Source organism: Tachysurus fulvidraco, chromosome 14 (assembly GCF_022655615.1).
Source record: "Tachysurus fulvidraco isolate hzauxx_2018 chromosome 14, HZAU_PFXX_2.0, whole genome shotgun sequence".
NCBI lineage: Eukaryota > Metazoa > Chordata > Actinopteri > Siluriformes > Bagridae > Tachysurus > Tachysurus fulvidraco.
The window spans coordinates 23,526,015-23,548,485 of record NC_062531.1 but is presented as its reverse complement, the minus strand read 5'-3'; the positions used below and the strand labels follow the sequence as shown (position 1 = coordinate 23,548,485).

General features: G+C 38.5%; 1 protein-coding gene across 1 annotated transcript; it reads left to right on the top strand.

Annotated features, from left to right (window-relative positions):
- Positions 1–918: 918 nt before the first annotated feature.
- On the top strand, positions 919–21,273 carry gfpt1 (glutamine--fructose-6-phosphate transaminase 1). The gene is made up of 19 exons (XM_027151334.2): positions 919–1,075; positions 4,909–5,016; positions 5,158–5,265; positions 5,364–5,489; positions 6,079–6,137; positions 7,402–7,536; positions 7,651–7,712; positions 7,854–7,933; positions 8,592–8,703; positions 9,437–9,600; positions 11,111–11,206; positions 11,307–11,404; positions 11,516–11,636; positions 11,943–12,100; positions 14,140–14,254; positions 16,738–16,865; positions 17,706–17,873; positions 18,629–18,790; positions 19,261–21,273. Exons 1-19 carry the CDS (start codon positions 1,069–1,071, stop codon positions 19,303–19,305), a joined length of 2,052 nt encoding a protein of 683 aa, XP_027007135.1. The 5' UTR covers positions 919–1,068; the 3' UTR covers positions 19,306–21,273.
- Positions 21,274–22,471: the final 1,198 nt, after the last annotated feature.

Genomic DNA, 22,471 nt, shown 5'->3' with positions numbered 1-22,471 from the left:
AAAAAAGCTTTGGGCTTCACAAACCTTGTATAATAAGTGTACACCATTATGATGCTAGCCATTTAAAACTCAAAATCCAAACAAATATGTTGTACTTCAAAGCCACACGCCTGCAGATACAAGGCATAAATTCAAGCATATCCCTATAGTGCAGGACGGTAATGGTAGCATCATGTTCTGGAGAATGCTTTTTGTCCTAGGACTGGGAAACTGATCGGTCTTGAGTACAAGCCGAATGGAAACGTATTCTTTTCCGTCTTAGAAGAAAACCTGTTCAACTTGGATTAAACAGGACGACGAGGACCTGCGGGAAGATACAAAAATGCCTGCACACTGACAAAGCCTACAACTCATATACCAGAGCTTGGACATCTTTGCTAAGACAAGATTGGCAAAGAATCAGGATACAGATGTGCTTTCTAGATGATAGAAAGATATCCCAGAGGATATGAAGCTGTAATTATGTTGGCTTGAAAGAGCTAATATGCTGTTTTTCTTATTCTTAAACAAAAATATATTAATTGCTACTTCTCCTATAGGGCTTTTGAGCCACATGCACCAAAATCAGATACTGTATGAAGTTTGTTGTTATTACTTTTCTATCGCTATTACTTTTATGTATGTGTGTGTATGTATGTACGTGTGTGTGTATATGTGTGTGTGTGTGTGTGTATGTTATATATATTATATATATTATGTATGTATGTATGTATGGACGTGTAATCAATCCATTTGCACGATTACATTTGCACTATGGTTATAATGTAATCTTCAGGTGTGTCCCACTGTGTACACGGAACTTGTCGTATTTCATGAGGACACCGATGCATGGCTACATTTTCTTACAGCAATTCAGGTGTTGGCCGACATCATGGACGCATCCTGCTGCCACGTCTGAACTGCCTCCGTTGGCAGCGAGCGCGAGTGACAGCGAATTCGACCAATCAGACGCGGAAACGCCGTCGCTCTCAGCTAATAGGATCCGTCAGGGGGCGGGACGTTTTTCTGCCTCAGACAGATACAGTCGCAGAAGCAAACTAAACATTAGTTTGACACCGTGCCTCAGACATGTGTGGTGAGTAGCGGAGTAAAACTTAATTATTTACATTACGGAATTACACAGTTACGTCGTGTAATATGTAGGTTCGAATGGAATCATTTCTTATATCGGTTGCTGTAAAAATTCCAACCTTGGATGGAGACGCGTTAGCATGTTAGCATTGTACGTTAACTAACCGTAAACGCTGCGCGAGCGCATCAGGGTAGATAATTATATAAATATCAAAATATTTCTGTCATTTATTGACATTTTGAAGAGTTATAAATAAAATAAATAAATAAATAAATAAATAAAAAGCTCTGATACATAGAGTAAAAAAGACATAATATATTAAACGTTATTTTTTTATTATTTTTTTTAACACTTTTGGCTGTTTTACAAAACGGATCCATTTATTATAAATGTATTATTATTATTATTATTATTATTATTATCATTATATAAAGTTTCTCAATCGAATCGACATCTTTAGGTTTGCCTCTCAATCTTCAACACAAATTTCGTTATAAGGTTTGATCCCAAATGACTCACTGATTCTGGCTTTAGAGTGCACTAAAGAAGGTGTCGGTTCACCAACATTCGACTCCTTGTAGGTTGCCTAACTAGGGACTAATGAGAAGTTTGTAATGCAGCCGCATTCATTCACTAATTCATTCATTAATCAAGCAGGGATGTGACTCGATCACGATGTTCTTGTCCCAAATCGTTACTTTAGTGGAATTTATGAATAACAGTGTGACTGGTTTTATTCTCAGGACAAAGGATGATATGTGACTTGATAATGTGAAAAATCTGAGCTCTTTCTTGCATAATTCAGAATCAGAATCAGAAAGATATTTATTGCCAAATGTGTCATATGCTTTCAGTACACAGAGACAACAACAACAACAACAGAGACAATAATAAATAAGATGAGAATATTAAAGAAATATGCATAAATATTATTTAGTATTTATTAATACATATTAATAAATATTCTGAATATTAATAAGTATTTATTAATTTATTGTGTTGGCTCTTTCAAGCCAACATAAAAAATATATAAATACACATATGTAAATACAAATAGACAAAAATAAATAAATTGTATGTACAGTTGTGCTATAGATGATAGAGTAGAATACAATGAAATGCAGCGATGTATTAAGATGGAGGTGGTTAAAAAATAAACATAGGATTATTGCACATTATTTAATTGTTCATAAGGTAGATTGCCTGGTGTAAGAAATTGGTCTTATGAATGATCCAGAGCGATTTTCTGAGCTCGTATTCTCAATTTGGATATATACAGTTCTTGATTAGTTGGCAGAGGAGCGCTGTTAATCCTTTCAGCTGTCCGAACCTTTATCTGTTAAATTATTAATACACCTTACCCATCTTCTTTAGATTTTTTTTTAATTGTTTGACGATGCGTGAATTTCATTTATAAAGAATGCTGCAATATTTTTTGTACATGTTAATTTTCCTAAAACGATATCACAGAATATAAAGATATCACTCGTTCATGTATTGTACAGCGAAGCAGCAGCGACGTCAGCGCGTTATTGGTAAATAGATGGATACTGAAGAGTGCTTTTTATCGTTCCACACACGTGTTTTAATTCCACAGCCTTCAGTTGTGTTAATGTCTGCTGATTCGATTCGTGCTTTTTCCGAAGCTTATACAAAGCAAAGCCTTGTGTACCCGTCATACATGCTCATCAGAGTGTAGTGGGTGTAGTGTTCAGCTCAACTGAATGCTGCTTCTGTTTAGATATTTACATAGGCAGAGCCATGTCCCTATTGGCAAGCCAGTTTGTCTGCATTTCTACTTTGTGTTATTTCATTTTGTAAAATGAAAGAAAACTTGACATTTATTTTTTAATCCAGATTAAAGCAGAACAGTCGAGTTAGAGTCTTATCCTAATCCTAATAATACTAATAATTTTCTAATATGACAAAAAAAAAAGCTGTCGTTTTCTGTCCTGGCATTGCACATAAAGCTATTATTTGCTCAAAAAAATGTAAGCAGGATCGTCTCGGTCGATGTACGTAGTGCTTCGAGTGGTGGAATGTGTCACAGGGTTTAACTACAGCTCTGGACCAAATGAAAACATTTGTTGTAGCATTTTTTTCCCTTTCTTTCTGGATAACATATTTTAAAACTTCTGCATTTCTTGCACTTGGTCATAAACATGCTATCAGCTCCAAATCATCCAGTTTCTATCATTACCAGAAAATCCTTGCAACTTTCTTAATTGAACAAAACCAGTGCAAGCCTTTCTATAATTGCTATTATTACATTAAACCTCGTGTATTAATCTTCTAAGGCAGAACTGTATTAGAACACAGGCAGCTTTAGTCATTTTGTCTGTGGGTGCAAGACAAACATTTAAGAGTGTAGACATGACTCGGTCTGTAAGGATAAGATGTGTTGTCTTTTAAAAACCAAACCTTGGCCTAAGGTGCTGTTGGCATTAGAAGCATGACATAAAAAAGAAAACATTTCCAGCAGTCAGATTGTCTGCTGACAAGCTGTATAAAATGTACATTTAAAAAAACACAAATAACAATACGTGTATGTTTCTGCTAAAATCTTTCTCTTTAACAAAATCTGATGCTTTTTCTCACCTCATTTTTTTCAAAATGAATATTTATGATCTATTTTATAATAAGCTATATGGTATTGTCCTAAACTTTAAGATTGATTTAAATACTTTTACTTTAAGAAAGCATGTGATTTTAGTTTCACACTCCTCAACAATGACAAAAGAAGGAGAAACTGGAGAGAAACCAGTTTTCTCTTATTTTTGTCTCTGCGTCATTGTCTGTCAGACAGAGCTGATAGATTATCTCTGCTCTTTCTATTATTAGGCTTACATTACCCCCGAGCATGTGGGTTTTTTGTTTAAGGCACCAAACCGGAAGTCTGATTCTGGAAGTGGTGTGCCAGAGGTCGTCTTCTATCTTGACACAGCAAGACCTTCAGCACAATCTATTGCTGATAGACTCGGTTTAGATTTAGACCTGTTTTCTTGTTTAGTTCGAAGGCTTCTTCGCTGGTGAATGTTGCACGGACCTTCAGACAAAGACGGTAGCATCCAAAGCATGAAGTTGAACGAGAACTTAATGAATTTGACGCATGTTTTCTTAACCTTTCATCAGAGGGAAGCAATGAGACACGTACATAAAACACGCATACACTACTGCTCACCAGTTTCAAACCACAGATCTTTAACATAACCATATGAAGGGTGCTAACTTAATGCATTGTATATATATGTGCACTCTGGCTTCTGTCATTTCTGGCTTGACTGCAGTTTAAAACATGGCTTTTGAATCAACTCCAGTGTGCTGTGCTTGATGTAAGTCACACTCACACAAAAACATTTCTGTCACAGTTTTTGTCGGCAAAGGCGTAAAAAATTCCAGAGGGATGAACCGGGGGTATATACATGATGAATGGATTCTGATCAGTACAGTAAAAACAGATGTCAAAAAGCAGGAGGAGTTGTGATGAAATTAACTTGATCTTTATATTAATTAATTAAAGTGCACTCTACCACCAAAACAATATTTCTGTATAGTAATAATGTTGTCGTTTCTGATTAAAAAGGCATGTTAATAATAAGCGAACAGTATATTATAAATCTTACTTTTGGTATATTTCAGTGTTTTTATATTGCAGCAGTAGGATCTGTATCATTTCAGAACAGAAATGTGTTCAAATTGAATATTATATGTGTCTCATATCGTGGCCTTGTAATGCTGCTTTCTATTAGGTAAAGACGTTTGACAAATCTAATAAAAACAAAGTTGGTTTGTGTTCAGATCTATTTATTAGCTCTACATTCTCCCTCTCTCGATAGGAATATTTGCGTACCTAAATTATCACGTGCCTCGTACTCGCCGTGAGATCCTCGAGATCCTGCTCAAAGGTCTACAGCGGCTGGAGTACCGTGGCTACGACTCAGCAGGTAAACAGACGCATCACCTGAAGCAGGAACACAGGAATGGAATTGAACCTTTGTAAACGTTCAAGTGGAGTCGAGCCCTGATGTTGCACATATACTGAGGTGTGTATGTGTGTGTGTGTTATTTTATTGTTTGGGCTGCAGGTGTGGGCATCGATGGAGGAAACACTAAAGACTGGGAGAGCAATGCTAAGTCCATCCATCTGATCAAACAGAGAGGCAAAGTGAAGGTCCTGGATGAGGAGATCCACAGTGAGATGATGGTTTTCAAATCAGAGTGAAATCTAGATGTTATGATTTTAGTTTATAGCCTGAGATTAACTTTGTGTGTGTGTCTGTGCCTCTTACAGAGCAGAAGGACATCGATCTAGATGTCGAGTTTGATGTCCACCTTGGTATTGCACACACACGCTGGGCCACACATGGAGTTCCCAGTCCTGTCAACAGCCACCCACATAGATCAGACAAAAACAACGGTGGGTCACTGCGAATTACTAAACGTTAACTAAAAGCCTTCCTAAGCATTCTACAAACATTCTATTTTTTTATTTCTTTCTACAAAAAAGCAATAGTCTTTTACTGATATGAAAAAAAAGGCATGCATGTTGTGTACTCTGTAACCAGAACAACACTACTACTGAGTCCTAACTGGTAACTAACTCGCTGCCAGTAACTTTAATAATAATAATTGTAATGATTAGATTTTAATAATGATTAGATTTGTTGTTTAGTGTTTAGTCCAATTAGACAGAATGCTATGCAGCTCATCATAAAGTATCACATAATCATAACACGCTCTTTGTATTTTTTCACTAACAAGAATAACAATCTCTGCTTATGGTGTCGTCTATGCTGTTTTTTCCCCCTTTTGTACTGATTTTCCTAAACGCTATAACATAATTGCTTGACACAAAACAACATTCTTCCATTCTGTTACTTCTCATACAACGAATTCATGTGCGCATGCAGTTGAAGGAATAAACGGGAGTGTGGAATAAATAGGAACTTTATTTGATTTCTGAAATATCACAGAATATAAAATTGCTGAAATTCTCTTCCCAACAGAGTTTATTGTCATTCATAATGGAATCATCACCAACTACAAAGACCTGAAGAAGTTCCTGGTAAGTCATCATTTCACATGAACATCAAATCATCTTACATCTGAGTGCAAATGTCAAATAATGACATTTACAACATGGCCTGCTTTTTCATAGCAAGCTCAAGATAGTGACCTGTTCACAAGCTCGGACTTATTTCTTTATTGTGAACGTGCCTCTTTTATAACACGACCTGTATGTTCACCTGAGCTGTAATTTACAGCAGTTTTTCCAAAGTTAAAACTCGAGCTGCGAGCAGTCTCATGAATAAGAATCAGAAAAACTAATAAATAAAATTAAGTCTAATTAAGGTACACAAGAAGACCAGTACTAATACTACAAAAAATCCAAACTGTAAAATGCCCTATAAGGCAACTGGAGTAAAAGTCCATAACATATTAACACAAACATTTGCAACATTAAGGTCCTTTTTACACCCGGTCACTTCATGTGTTGTCTCTGATCCGATTGCTATCTGATTTGTTAAAACTGTTCCATTTACATTAGGCCACATAACGCCTCTCGGCGAATCGGATATTGATCTGATCTTTCTACTCCCGCCCAAAACGCAAATATATTTTACCTCATTTCCGGGGTAATTGAAATGGAACACGCGGTTTTCAGAATGCGATAAAAAAGAAGATGAAAAAACTCGTTATGACGGTTACGCTACAAAAAATAGCGTCTACTGTTTGCTGCATTTTTGCTGGCGACAGCAGCGCGTTTTATGACCCGACGAGACACCTGGGTGAAAGATCACTCGCGAGTGATGTACTTCCGTTTGGGAGGAGTATAGCGCTGACGTATGTGGCTTGAACAACTACATGCATTTACACCTGTCCAGTTTCATCTGAAATGCGTCCCAGACCACCTCCTGAAGGGGTTTGAGCCATCGGATTTATATCCGTCTCGAAAACGTTTCGGAGGGTATTTAGACCTGGTCTATCTGATCACAGAAAACACATGAAGTGACCAAAAAAGCCTGTCTGTGTAAAAAAGCCCCTCTGATACTTGTGATTTTTGATAACTAAGGAAATGTTTCTCAGACTGGGTTCTGAGAAGCACAGCCTAATTTTTTGACTAGTTCATGAAACACTTTGAAAATGACAATTTTTCAATTAACCCAAATCTGTAAAATTTGATTAGGTTTAGCTTCAAATTAAGGGTGTAAAAACTTTTGCATTCAGCTTTACAAGCCAATTATATATAGAAAATGTGCACACACTTGCACATTATGGAGTTTTTTCTTTTTGTCTGCGAGTGTTCTTATCTCTCCGTCCCCTCTCAGGAGAGTAAAGGTTATGAGTTTGAGTCAGAGACAGACACCGAGTCCATCGCTAAGCTGGTGAAGTACATGTACGACAACCGCGAGAACGATGAGGTCAGCTTCGCCACGCTCGTGGAGCAGGTCACCCAGCAGCTGGTGAGCGTTCAAAACTTTCACCTTTTATAATAACAAGGTACGCGTGTGTGCTTGTACGCCCATTTGAGTTCATTTTAAATTATATATTGTGTGTGTGTGTGTGTGTGTGATCAGGAGGGAGCTTTCGCCCTGGTGTTCAAGAGCATACACTATCCAGGAGAGGCTGTTGGAACAAGGTATATTACTGAAGAGAATTTCTTGACATGTGCTCACGATCGATTCAAGTATAATGTTACAGTAATGCTGTCGGTGATGTTCACACATGAAGGGAATGAGCCATGGGATAATGCAACGTATACCTTCATGTGTCCCTACAGGAGAGGAAGTCCACTGCTGATGGGTGTAAAGAGCGACCACAAGCTCTCGACGGATCACATTCCCATCCTCTACCGCTCAGGTGATCGTCACATGCAAGGAATACATATTAGTCTCAGATTCACCTCAGTTGTAATCGACCACTGTGTAAATTCACAATCGTGATGGGTAACAGTTCCGATTCTAATCTGATCTACAAGGGTTATCTTTTCAATATTAACAGTGAATATGCTGGGATGTGCATGATGAATGCCCCTTAAGCAAGAGATTTCAGTTATTTAAGAAAAAGAAATATATAATAGTTAATGAGAGTGTCTCCAGTGTCAGAGATTTGTCACAGGGAAGTTTTAGCACTGTGTGACAAGGAGATTATTGTTTTATTACTTGTTTTGTAGGTGTTTCACAACCTTAAATGTAACTCTAAACGAATAAATAGTATGTTTAGTCTTTTTTTAATTAATAGAAATCGTAATAGTTGGGATTTTGCAGTGCAGTAAAACGTAGAACACACAAATATCGAAGGAACAGTAACTGTGTTTTACAGTGTGTGGAACCACATCACAGCCCTGTTGTTGATTATTTTCCTGTAACAGCTCACCTTCAAATGATTTATCCTTACACAACTACATATATTTTTATTGTTCTGTTTTGATTATGAAGTCACAAGAGTATATTGTGTGTGTGTGTTTGTGTGTGTGTGTGTTTTAAACATTTTTAATGTATAACTCTCTTTCCTTCAGCTAATAAGGACAAGAAAAGCTGCAGTGGTTCTCTACCCAGGATGGACCAGGACACCTGCCTGTTCCCAGTGGAGGAAAAAGCTGTAGAGTTCTACTACGCCTCCGATGCCAGGTCTGTCTCACCCACCTCACCGCTCATCTTATAGTTCAGAAAGCAGAAGTAATATCAGTACCAAAGCCACTTTATGGGGTTCAGTCTTTAATAAACAAAACCCCCTCCGATGGGAGCAAAATCTTAAGGGGAATTAATAAGAGTACTTTATTTTACGTGGCAGATACGATCTCATGTTCTGATGCTTTTCTGTGATCTGAATTTTGCTGTGTAGGTGTGCTGACAACTGCCAGTGTTTGAGTTATAAATAAATATGATTTCAAGTCTATGAATAAAAAAAAGGGATTTAAAACTGAATAAAAAAATGCCAAACTAATTTGAAGTGAGCTTTGAAAATAATAAATTATTAATCATTAAATAAAAAAAAAATGTAGACAAATTTAAACTGAGCCACTTCCGTTCGGTTTAGAAACCTTTTTAAAAAGAAATCTGTGATATTTCTCTGTAAAGTGTATTGTTCCGACCTGCAGCTCAGGTTCTTCACTGAGCGGTCTTGTTTTGGGTCAAACATTTATTCGTTAGGTTTATATGAAGGAGATGTTGTTGACGGAAGGATAAAAGTGCAATAAAAAATATTTTATTCCCAAACTGGCTGGATAATTGCATTATACTTGTTGAAAATATTTGGCAAGATTATATTAGAAACAGATGTTTTTTTTATGTGTGTTTCATCATCCTGTTTATCTTTTTTCAACAAGTTATTTTGTTCTTCTTTTTTTTGTATCTGGGACAGTGCTGTGATCGAGCACACGAACCGAGTCATCTTCCTGGAAGACGGCGACATCGCTGCCGTGTCTGAAGGTCGTCTGTCCATCCACCGGATCAAACGGAGAGTGGGAGATCATCCGGCTCGCGCCATCCAGACCCTGCAGATGGAGCTGCAGCAGATCATGAAGGGTGAGACACGCCAGTGCAGGCACTTGGGGCCAGAATACTAATCCATACTCATGTTTTTGTGCTGTTACTAGAAAATAATCCACTTCCTGCTGGCATCACATGGCCTCAGAGTCGATTATTTTCTTATCACGAGACGACCTTATTTTATTCTTCCGATATTTTCAAGATTCGGTGCATTCAGTAAAACACTAAATTGTATTCTATGCACTTCTGTACAATGTACAAAAAAATCTACCGTGTAACTGACAAAATAAGGTGGTTAGTGGGTGAGTGAGTGCTTTCTGTCTGCACCCCTTCGGTGATAAGTATTTGTTACTTTCTCCCTGGTCATAAAAGATCCTTGTGAAGCGATCCGCTTTACCCACAATGCCGTTTGACTACCTTCTGTTAGAGATGCAGCGACGGTCATTTAAATGTCTGAGGTGAAACAGAAAATTCTTTACCACCAGAGGGCAGCACTAAACTTTTTCCACCTCAACCTTCCCTCTCTCTATCACCAGAAGCGATCATGACCTACATATCCGTGGCTGCGCTTGTCATTTCTCACCCTGAACTCTTTCCACTCGTCTTCGTCAAATCCGTCTTAATGAGCAGAAAACGGACCTCTTTATTACGCCTCAGTGTCACACTTCTGCTTTAAGCAGGCCAGATAGCAGCTGGGAGAAATCTCATGCCTGAGTATACGAGCTCTTAAACAGTCTCGTCCAAATGGCTTTAAAACCAAAGCACAACCGAACCAGATCGGTTACATACACATTGTTATTGTTCTGTTTTGGAGTCCTTAGGTTCTTCCACAAAAGGAAAAAAGAAACGCAACTAATTAAAGACCGAGATCATATTTTGGCTCAGAGATCAGGTGTGACTGCCAGGTTGTGAGTCCAGTTTATATGGACTGAAGGGGATCCTTCATCAGTGTTCTTTTACAAGTATTCAGTGTTGTGAGATGTGCGCAAGGAGTAAAATAAAATATTATGTGATAAATAGAAAGATGTTGATCAGTATTCCCCTGAGCCCCTGTCTGAAAGTTTGATCTAGCCACAATGCTAAAAATGTATATTTTCTGCCATAAATGCGTAAAATCTCGTAATAAAACATGCTGCTAATCACAAAGCGTGTTTTTCTTTCTAATTATAATGAATTAACTTAAAGTGAGCTGTTATTTTTTTCATTCGAAAGCTCAGAATGGCAGAAATATTTACAGTATTGAATCCCACGCACAAATTCTAATAGTAAGTGATCCATGTGCTGGATCAAGTGCTATTTCCTAAAGCTATCGAATAACGAGAGTGAAAGGCATATTGTTAAATTCACCGAAATGGTAACTAGGACAATATTCATAAAGCAACAAGGTTTATTTCAGTGCTTGTCATCTTCTCAATGAAATATAACATTGGGTTATCTTTGACAGTAAAGAAAAAAACATTCATTCTTTAGTCAGCATTTTCTTTTATTATTATTTTTTAATAATTCTTAGGCTTACCTGTTCCTTTCTGTTTACACCTGTGTGCAGGTAATTTCAGCTCTTATATGCAGAAGGAGATCTTCGAGCAGCCGGAGTCTGTCGTGAACACCATGAGAGGCAGAGTGAACTTCGATGACAATACAGGTGAGACGGTGCGAGTTAGAGTAAAGGATGGATTTGCTAGTATTGTTATCAGACTGAGACGGTTTTACACGTGTGTGTGTGTGTGTGTGTGTGTGTGTAGTGACATTAGGAGGATTGAAAGATCACATTAAGGAGATCCAGAGATGTCGGAGACTCATCCTTATTGCATGTGGAACCAGCTATCATGCAGGAGTAGCAGTGAGTACACACACACATACACACACGCGTATGTATACATATTCAGTCTTGTCATACAAAATTACTCATTCCTTTATTTACTTATATTATTTATATATTTTTTTCTCTCAGACCCGTCAGGTGTTAGAGGAGTTAACTGAGCTGCCTGTCATGGTGGAACTGGCCAGTGACTTCCTGGATCGCAACACACCCGTCTTCCGGGACGACGTGTGCTTCTTCATTAGCCAGTCAGGTTAGAAACATGTACAATCCTATATTAACTTTATGATGTATTATGTATGTTTATATATTTATATTATTTTCATTCTCAATTTTGACCCTCCAGTGCTGTCCGCAAGTGAAAAACGATCTCTGTTAAATGTTCATGCATTCAGAGCTAATCGATGTATAAAATTTCCTTCTACAGAACACATTAGTATAAATAGTCCTTATATTATTTTTATTTTATATGTTAAATGTCTTTTAACATGCGCGCTAGCTAGTTAGTATATAGTAACAAGATAATAATAGAACTGATCCTATGGTGATTGTTGTTCAGGTGAGACAGCAGACAGCCTGATGGCACTGAGGTACTGTAAGGAGAACGGTGCCCTCACCGTGGGCATCACCAACACCGTGGGCAGCTCCATCTCCCGTGAGACCGACTGCGGCGTCCACATCAACGCTGGGCCTGAAATCGGAGTGGCTAGCACCAAGGTTGACACACTGACATACATCCACACACACTCTTTATATATACACTTCAAGCACACGCATGCTAGGATGAAGCCGAGGCAGATTTATAAAAACAAATCCAGTTCTGAAAAACAAGCGTGTGTTTAATATGAACTAATAAAGAAGCAGGCATAAAATAAAGTGGGTATAAAATGTATTCTAACGATCCGGTTCTATTCACGCACATTACGGTCGCTGAGGATTTATCGGTTGGCCTCGTTATTGCAAGTATAAGGTGCATGACAGGTGTTTTGGTGTGAGCAAGGTGTTCTCAGTGCTTGTAAAAAAAAAAAAAAAAAAGGAGGGTTATTCAGGACCCGAGCTGTCGGGCAGCTGCCAGAATATGAAATCACCTAATACACACATGGGAAGCATTTTATAAGCGCTCATATGTATAACGAGCGCGTGTTAGAGAGCAGATACGAGGCCACGCCAGAGAATTAAAGGCACTTAGTAAATGTAACACGTGGAACTGAAGAAGTCTTAAATTTAAGGTTCTCTGTTGATTTACATTAAACTTATTGATTTGTTTGTTTGTTTGTTTATTCATTTGTTTGTTTTCTCTGTGTCGTCAAACATACCTGCAAAATTATTCTAGCATTTACTTTATAGCTGTTAGGTGCAGTCAATAATATATATATTGACGAAAAGTGAGAAACTGTTCCTTAATCAGATTAGAATAAAAGTTTTGATCAGGAATCCCACATAATTACATACCAAGATAATTTTCAGTTCTAAAACGGCAGCGACTTTCTCACAAGTGGTGTGAAAGCAACAAATCCGTAAGAGTCATCTGTCATTTAAGTGCCGCCTCCTCCAGCTGGAGGTCTGAGGATTGCATACAAAACAGCACTCTGACTTTCTCATCTCCCTTTCAGTGAGAGTATAAATTCATACATCCGTTCTTCCTTTATCCTCCCACCCCGAACTCGGAGTTAATCGGGTTGCCAGATTGAGGTCGTGAAAGCTAGGCTGATGCTTGTTCTCCATGGGTTGTGGCGTAAAACGAGTTCCTTCGTGGTTCCTCGTATTTGGTGAGGGGAAAATTTGTTGTTATAAAAAGTTTTCCCTGACCCATTTTACCATCTGCAGTGTTTTGTTTTTCCCTTTCCTTTCCTTTGGGCATATTTGTGTTTATAATCAGTAGCCAAGTTGTTATTGTAAAAGGCAAAAGAGTGTAAAAAATATCTGTTTCTGCATGAGAGATCAAAGGAAGGGCTCCAAGGACCAAAGATAAAGAGGAGATTAGTAGGAGGAAGATGATGACCAAGTCGTATTTTCTGTGGGCTTGAAGAGCTGTTCAAAGGTGTCTTGGGGGGAAAAGCTTCATCTTGATTTCTTCTTGTATCTGTACTATAGGTTTGATTTCCACAGTCAAGAATCTCAACATGAGAGTAATATATAAAAAATGTTTTCCTGGAAATCTACAGGCATGTCATTGTAAATGAAATTCAGGAAGTGTGTAGGACGCTTTCATGTAGGATTGAGCCATGGATGGATGGATGGAGAACATTTATGGGAGGAGATTTCAGTGTTGTGTTGTTAAGTTTTCTGTTGTAAGGAAGTCTTGAGGATTTTGTACTGTGTGATTTCCTTTTAACTGTTAAAGTGGTATCAGCAACTTCCACCTCTTCATACAAATTTACTGTATACAGTATTAAACGTGTGTGTGACGGTGTGTGTCTGTGTGTTTGGGTGTCTGTGTGTGACGGTCTCTGTGTGTGTGTCATTGTGTGATTCTTTTTGTGTGAGTGTCATTGCGTGTGTCTGTGTGTGCGCGTGTGTCTGTGTGTGCGCGTGTGTCTGTGTGTGCGCGTGTGTCTGTGTGTGCGCGTGTGTCTGTGTGCGCGCGTGTTTCTCAGTGTGTGTGTGAGTGTTTCTCTGTCTGTGTGTGTGAGTGTTTCTCTGTCTGTGTGTCTTTGTGTGTGCATGTCTTTGTGTTGTTTTTGTTCAGGAGGCATGTAGGAACCATGTTGTGTGTGAATATATTTACTTACTCAGTTTGTGTGTATGTTTTGCAGGCGTACACCAGTCAGTTTGTGGCCCTCATCATGTTCGCCCTGCTCATGTGCTCTGACAGAATCTCCATGCAGCCCCGGAGGAGAGAGATCATTCAGGGACTCAGAGTGCTGCCAGGTAAATATTGTGCGCTCTCTCTCTCTCTCTCTCTCTCTCTCTCTCTCTCTCTCTCTCTTTCTCTCTTTCTCTCTCTCTCTCTCTCTCTCTCTCTCTCTCTGAACATGGTGTATTTGAGATTTATGTTTAAGTTTTCAGAATCACGCTGACTTTTGGAAAGTAAAAGGTATCAGCAAAAGCCACTGGTACAGAATCCATGCAGGCTTGTGAGAGGTCAGCCAGAGGGGTAAGCCACCTCACTCCTGAGCTTTGTGCTTACTTACTCAGGAGTGTGTATATGTAGCTGATCACTTGTACAGCACAAATGAGATTATTTTCCTTTCAAAATCAACCTCATAAGATCTCATGTAGTGCTTTAACAATAGACGTTTTCACAGAGACTTTTGTAGATGTAAATGTCTAATGAACAAGCCAGTGGTCTTCATTAATCCCTGAGGCCAAGAGTCTTCATTAATCCCTGAGGCCAAGAGTCTTCATTAATCCCTGAGGCCAAGAGTCTTCATTAATCCCTGAGGCCAAGAGTCTTCGTTGGGCCCTGAAACCAAGAGTCATTTCTCGTATGTCATGTTAAGTCACAGTGTTTGTCTGCCCACAGTTTTGTTTTTTGTCCCTCTTTGTGTACGAGTGTGACCTGGCGGATGTCTCTGTATAATAACCATCTTCTTTACAAATAAGTTCCTTGAACCTGACTACAGCTGTTGGTGAACTGCTGTTTGTCTTTCACATGCCATTAGGAAGGTTGGCTTCACTTCACAGTCCTACTGTGTTTTTTCTCCACCAACTTCCTGTAAACTCTAACATTTGATTGAAAATGTATCACCCCAGCCTGCTGTCTTTAAAGTATAGCACATAGCATATAGAACATTTAGCATGGGCGTCGTGATATTGTACTCGAGTGCAGGCAAGCATGTGTGTGTGTGTGTGTTTCTATGCAGTTGTTTAGATTTTTATGAGAGTTACATTTCTCCATGGATTTTGTATTCCATGACTATGTGATGATTGAATTTGACGACATTTGGCTTTTATTCCAGAAAAATGTAATAAAAAAAAATACAAGAGCAAAACAAGCGATTTCCTTTTGGTTATGGAGATATCAGGACTGACCTCATGCTTGTATGTGTCCTCAGGGAGGTGTGTGTGTGTGTGTGTGTGTGTGTGTGTGTGTGTGTGTGTGTGTGTGTGTGTGTGTGTGTGTGTGTGTGTGTGTGTGTGTGTGTGTGTGTGTGTGTGTGTGGCTCTGACCAATACTGTTGGAATCCTCTACTGGACCACAAGTAACTGATGGGAAGACTTCAATGCCCTCTCTCTCTCTTGTGCACGCACGCTTTATCTCTATCTCTCTCTATCTTTCTCTCTCTCTCTCTTGCGCATGCACACTCTCTCTCTCTCTCTTGCGTGGGCGCACACTCTCTCTCTCTCTCTCTCTCTCTGTGTCAGACATGTGTTGGCAGTGCTGTGTCCCTCCTACACTGTAGCTCCCCCTCCTCATTAGGCTCAAAACTGCTGACGCTGTCAATAATGTGTGTGTGTGTGTGTGTGAGACAGAGAGGACATCAAACAAAATATTTCCTGTTGGCTTTTTATTATTGTTATAGTTTGTTTATTTTGGCACCACTTGATGGCACCACTATTGCCTTGATTGTTTGAGTATCATCCAGGCTTTGTGGCTCAGTGGGTACACATACATTCCACATTACCGTTAGACAAAAGGGATGAGAAAAAAAAGCAGCATAGTTTATTATTAGTATTATTATTATTATTTTTACCTAGTTATTGGCATTGGCAAGTTGCAGCATTCATTCTTTCTAATAGGGAAAATTCATGAGGAGATCATGGGAATTTTCAGCTGGTGTTATTTTTGTGCCATTGTGTGAGGTTTTGTGTTTCCACCAATGGAGCAGGAAAACGAGCCTCACACGGTTTTTAGGAGCAAGTGCCACATTAAATCTTATTTATTTGTTTAAATTTAAATGTAGTCACATTTGCTGGCATATATACTGTATATTGGTTGCTATAGTAATGATCTCTCTCTCTCTCTCTCTCTCTCTCTCCATCTCTGTCCTCACAAACATATTGTATTTTAATCTTATTTATTTGTTTGTTTATTTATTTATTTGCCCATGAACAATCATATATTATTCTTTATTAAGAAATTCTTCTGCATCTGTTTATTATTGTTCAGTTTGTTTTCTCTTCTTCTCGTCACAGTCGTTTTCTCTCTGTCTTCCTGGAAAGATTTATTTAAATTTTTCATTTTAATTTGCTGTGTTTATACAGTCTTCATTTTCTCTATCACAGGGGTGACTTTTATATTCCCGCAAGGGATAAATAAAGAAACGTGTATATATGAAATTTATATGGAACTTTCTTTGGATCAGTTGATTCATGCATTAATTTATTCATGCATTCGTTTAGTTCTTTATTCTATTTGAAAACAACAGACTTTTTTTTTTTTTTTAAATCCTCTCACTTTCTCTGTGTAGACCTGATAAAGGACGTGCTGGGGCTGGATGAGGAGATCCAGAAGCTGGCCGCCGAGCTGTACCAGCAGAAGAGCGTGCTCATCATGGGCCGAGGCTATCACTACGCCACCTGCCTGGAAGGGGCGCTGGTGAGACCGAGACTGCAGCTTTTCCTCATTTCCCTCTCCCTTTCACCATTTATCCTCCACACATCCGCTTCTCCTTTATGAAAGCTTTCATACTCCTTCAGCATCGATGAGCCAGCTATCGGCTTATCGTTCTCACGCTAACCCAGAATACCGACGACTTCCTTAATTCCCTCCTGGCAAACTTTCCCAAACAGCAAGGTTATGACGTGCAGCACATAAGTAGTTTCAGTTGTGACGTTACACGAATAGAGAGAAGCTCAGACCTTCAATCAAGAGTCAGTCATGCAGGTTACTTTAGTATTATTATTATTATTATTTTAATGTAGAAATGCAGCTGAGTGTGTTTGTTACACCACAGAGAAGAGTCTGCAGTGAAGTAGAGCACTGTGCATGCACTCATTAGGCAGATCATCCCACAAAAATGCGTCCTGCAGCCCAGAAACAACTCGTGATTCTCCTCTTGTGTGACATCGCTGTCCTTTTAAAGTTGCACAACACACCAATTCAGACCTGTTAAACCTTCTGTGTGTTTGGGTTCTGAAAGTGAGCTGGAAACTGTGCTTAGTTTCATGCGGCCTGGGACTTTGTTTAAACAAACCTTTTAAAAGGGCAAAAATAGTTCGTAATGCCAGTTAAGAATCTCACTTACATTTCTTTTTCCTCTTCGCTTTGAGAGAGCGCATATTGCTTCTGTTCTTGTCCGTAAGAGGGTTTATTTTTTATAGCATACGCATGTTAGCTAGACTAGGCTGTGAGTGTAGACCTGAACCTAACTGTGCTTGTGTTGCACTAACACCTGGTGTGTGTGTGTGTGTGTGTGTGTCTGTGCGTTTGTTTCAGAAAATTAAAGAGATCACCTACATGCACTCGGAAGGGATCCTGGCAGGAGAGCTGAAGCATGGCCCTCTGGCTCTGGTGGATAAACTCATGCCTGTTATAATGATCATCATGAGGGATCACACGTACGTCAAGTGCCAAAACGCTCTGCAGCAAGTGGTGGCAAGACAGGTTTGTATATACATGCGTACACACACACACACACACACACACACACATGCACTTGTTTTACTATCATTGTCAAGATAGACAGACAAACAGAACAACATTAATAAATTTATATCCAGTTGGTCCACACTTGGATATAAAAACATCCTAAAATTAAAAAAATACACATCGGCGGTTATGTAGTACATCTACACTGTTACGTGCAAAAGTTTACACACCCCTAGGAGTAGAAGTGATCTTACAACAGATATTTCATTCACTGTTTTCCTGAGAGAGAGAGACTGAGACTGTGAAGAGCTAAGTAATGATGGAAGGAAAAAAGAAAAGAGATAGAGAGAATGAACAGCTGAGTAATGAAGGAAGATAAAGAAAGAAAAGAGATGGAGAGAAAAACAGCTGAGTCATAAAGAAGGGAAAAGAAATGAGAGAGAGAGACAGAGAGAGAGAGATAACTCCTTGCAGCTTGCATGTGGCATAAAGAGAGAGAGAGAAGGGGGGAAACAAACAGCTAAGTTACAAAGGAAGGAAAATGAAAAGAGAGAAAATGAACAGCTCAGTAATGAAGGAAGGATAAGAAAGAAAATGAACAGATAAGTAATGAAGTGAAGATGCACAGATTATTGACATTCTGTAAAGCATAATTTTATTTCATTTATTTATTCATACTTTTTTTAAGGTTTGTGCTCATTTTTATTAAGACTCCTTTTCTTTGCTCGATTGCCTGCGTGAGTGTAAATTGTGTGGTGTCGTGCCTTCAGGGTCGTCCCATAGTGATCTGCGACAAGGACGACTACGAGACGGCAAAGAACTCGTGCCGCACTATTAAAGTGCCGCACTGCGTGGACTGCCTGCAGGGGATCCTCAGTGTCATCCCGCTCCAGCTGCTGTCTTTCCACCTGGCTGTGCTCAGAGGATACGATGTAAGAAAACACGCAAACACAATTTATTAACTAAATAAAATTTAATTGATCAAATTTAGTTCATTGGTTCGAAGCAAAAATAAAACCTGATCAAGTTTAAACACTAACATTCGCCATGTGAGGAAATCACACGGAGTTAATGAGGTTTTGGACATCTTTAAGCAGTGACCGTCATTACCGTGTTTGTTAAACTCGCTCCTTATGCTACATGATCTGTGTAGAAAGATTAACTTAGTAAAATAAATTTTACAAAGATATTAGGACGGATCAAATTATAACGCTGGCAGAAAAAATAAATCGTCTGACACCATTTTTTGCAATGGATTTTATTTATTTATTTATTTTAAAAACCACAATTTAGCTACATCACCATCTGATGGGTTTTTCCAAACCGCCACACCAACCATTTACAGATATTTCTTGAGTTCAACCTTAATTATTTTATGTTTCCATTTGTTTTCTTAATGCAGGTGGATTGCCCAAGGAACTTGGCAAAGTCAGTGACGGTGGAATAAAGCCCTTGTGTATCAACAGCTTTAAAGTGTGACCTTTAAACAAACAAACAAACACACACACACACGCGTACATATAGAAAACAAAATTTCTTTCTTAAACTCTTTTTACCTTGTTCCTTTCTGAACCTCCATGTGAGGTGTAGCAGCTGTCGATTGTAACGTCCTTTTCGTTGGTGGTGGCAGGGTGTGGAGTCACTGTCTTTAACACACTTCCTCTTCTGTGATGGTTGGCTTCATTGTTCAGTTTTTATCGTGACGGAAAATCGATCCAAAGGCAAAATAAAGAAACCGTTATATTATGTATATAACTAGTATCGCTAGTCCGTATGTACCAGTCGTTCCCAAATTCTTTAGATGAAACCAATTTGAAATATTGATGCTGTGTAATGTTGATCCCATGAAGCATAATTTGGGGTTCGTTTCATTGCGGAAGATAGAAACTGTTACATTTGCTGCTTTGTTGCGTGCAAAGATTTAACTTATATCTCCAGTGAGTGCAGTTTGATGTTGATGTACAATCGAAGTTATGTTCATAAACTTTAGATCAAAATTCGAACACAAAGTAAACACGTCCTCGACGTGGGGAATCCAAATATTTTAATCGCAGTACTTATCAGTGCCTTTCCTGGCACACGTTGGCACTAGTTACTGAAGTCCTGACTGCAGGGAATTTTTTTTTACTTTTGATTTTTGTATTTACTTGAATTTTATCTTCGGCGTTGTTACACGAGTTACTTCCTAATGTTTCTGATGTTGCCTCTGATCTGGTCTGGTTTGGGCTATGAAGCTTTATTAAGCACGTCGTTGCTGCAGAACGATCTGCTCTGACGGCGTGGGTTGTTTTCTATAACAGCAGATCAGTTCCAGTTTGTCTTTTGGTTTCATTTCTATAGTAGCAGCTCAATCACAGGGACTTCACAGTGTAAGTCTACTGATATATACGCATGTAACATCTCTGTTCACTTCCTATACGGAGACATTTATTGAACACGTATGGAAGGAGTCTCCGGCGTCAGCACTTTGTAACAGCCGGCTTGTTTCTCCACCCGGATGGGGGAGGATAAGCTTTGCAGTCTGATGTTACTTTACAAACTCAAGACTGATGAAGTGAGATTCATAATTAGTCTCCAGCTATTTTTTTTTTTTTACTTTGAAGAAGTTTACAGCAAGTGGAAGCAGAAAAACACAGAAAACATGATGTAAATTTGTTCTTCCTTTCTTTTTCTTTCTAACCTTTTATCTTCTTCTTTTTTTTTATTTGTGTACACAGCTACTCCACACCATGCCACCTTCCTCCTCTTTTGAATGTTACCAGGGACCATCCGCTTTATACTTGCTCTTTTTTTCTGTTTTTTTTTTCTTTATTAAAAACATTAAATAAATTGCTCTTTATTAAAGGTTTTTTTTTCTTTTCCTTTTTTTTACTGGTATATTCTTTATTATTTGTATTGCCTGTATACCTAAATGTAAAAATCTCATCTTGTTATTTAGAATTGTCTCCTTTCGGGGTCTCGAAATCATAGTAGTAATAATAATAATAATAAGAAGAAGAACAACAACAACAATAATTATTAATAAATAAATAATGGCTTTCTTGAGTGATTTGTTTAGAAGGATCGTGCGGGTTTAAATCCAAAGTACTACCAGACCTTTTTTTATTTATTGATTATTATCTCGATTCCCTTCTGTTCGACTCTGCCTGGTTATTTGAGCCCGTTATTAGCAGTCAGGTTGAGGGTGAGGATGTGTTTTTTCGACATAATCCCGTCGTACATTTATATGTTTAGAGCCAAAATATCGAATAATCATTATTAATATATGCTGCTGAGTCTCTTGTAACTCTCTTCTGAGTTTTAGAGCCTTATTTCCTGAATAAAATGAAGGCGCTGTATCGTCCATTGTGTTTTGAATGTGGTTATGGGATTTTATCTAAAACCCGAGTAGTTGCAATAAAATAGTCAACAATTATTTAATTGTTCTCGTGTCTGTTCTGTTAGCACATCTATTTTTTTTTATCATTTTCCTTCCCACCCCCATCCTACAATCCTTCCTTCTTCTCTCCCTCACCTTCCTTCCTTCCTTCCTTCCTCCTTCCCTCCCTTCCTCCCTTTCTTGTCATCCCTTCCTCCCTCTCTTCCTTCCTTCCTGATGGAAATCACCAATATGGAGGTGGTTATATTTCCTTCAAACTTGTAATCGATCAATCTTATTTTATACTGGTCACTTGAATGGGTTTAATCCAAATCTTAATAACTGAAAAATAAAAAGAAGCTTCATAAATAATTCTAACTTCTACTCTGAGAATCGAAAGCCCATCGATCAGAGAGGTTTTATTGGCTTTTTTTGGATTCGAAATAGTATCATACAGGTTTCAGTAATGGGCTCAAGTGTCGAATATCTGAATTATACAGTATTTATAAGTAAGTCTGCACATAAATTTATTTGACAGTTAAAACAACACCCAATGGGTTTCTCTTTCACAGCTAGAACCACTAACATCTACAGAACCCTTGAGGAACATCTCCGACTTGTATAAATTATGTATAAAAGGTTTCATAAATCTCAAACAAGGCTTCTGCACATCTAATGCAGTCTCCCTGCTTGTCAGAGGGGAAAAAGTGGCAGTGCTTTTTTTTTTGTAGTGGGTGTTTTTCTTTTTGCACATTATGGAAGAAACCTGAATTTTATGACCTTTGGAGAAGCTGCTGCTTTCTGACTTCCAAGAAAAAGAATGGTTTCAGTTATACAGTAAGCTTTCTGCAGCACTTTGTCTTTTATTGTTTTCTATACCAGTGAGTAACTCGAAGAGCTTCTTTTAACGTCATACTCTTTCTGGGAACTATTTCTTGTGCGTGTGCCGAGACTTTGATGACCTGTTCACCTGATGTGCGGCAGGTCAGTGTAGACATGATGGCCGGAAGAATTAGTTATTGTTTTTTAAAGCACTATCACAAAGTTATGTTGCCTGCCGGATACTCGATACTTGGATCACTTTGGCACCGAGACCTTACATACAGTACGGTTCCTCAGTAAAAATGCTTTTCGAGGCCAATAAACATCTCTTTGTTCTGAAAAGCTCAATGAACTACTGTTTTTTTCCTAAGCTAGTCGCCATGCTTTACTCGAGCGAAGCACTTAAAGGCCGTAGTCGGTCTTAACATTTTGA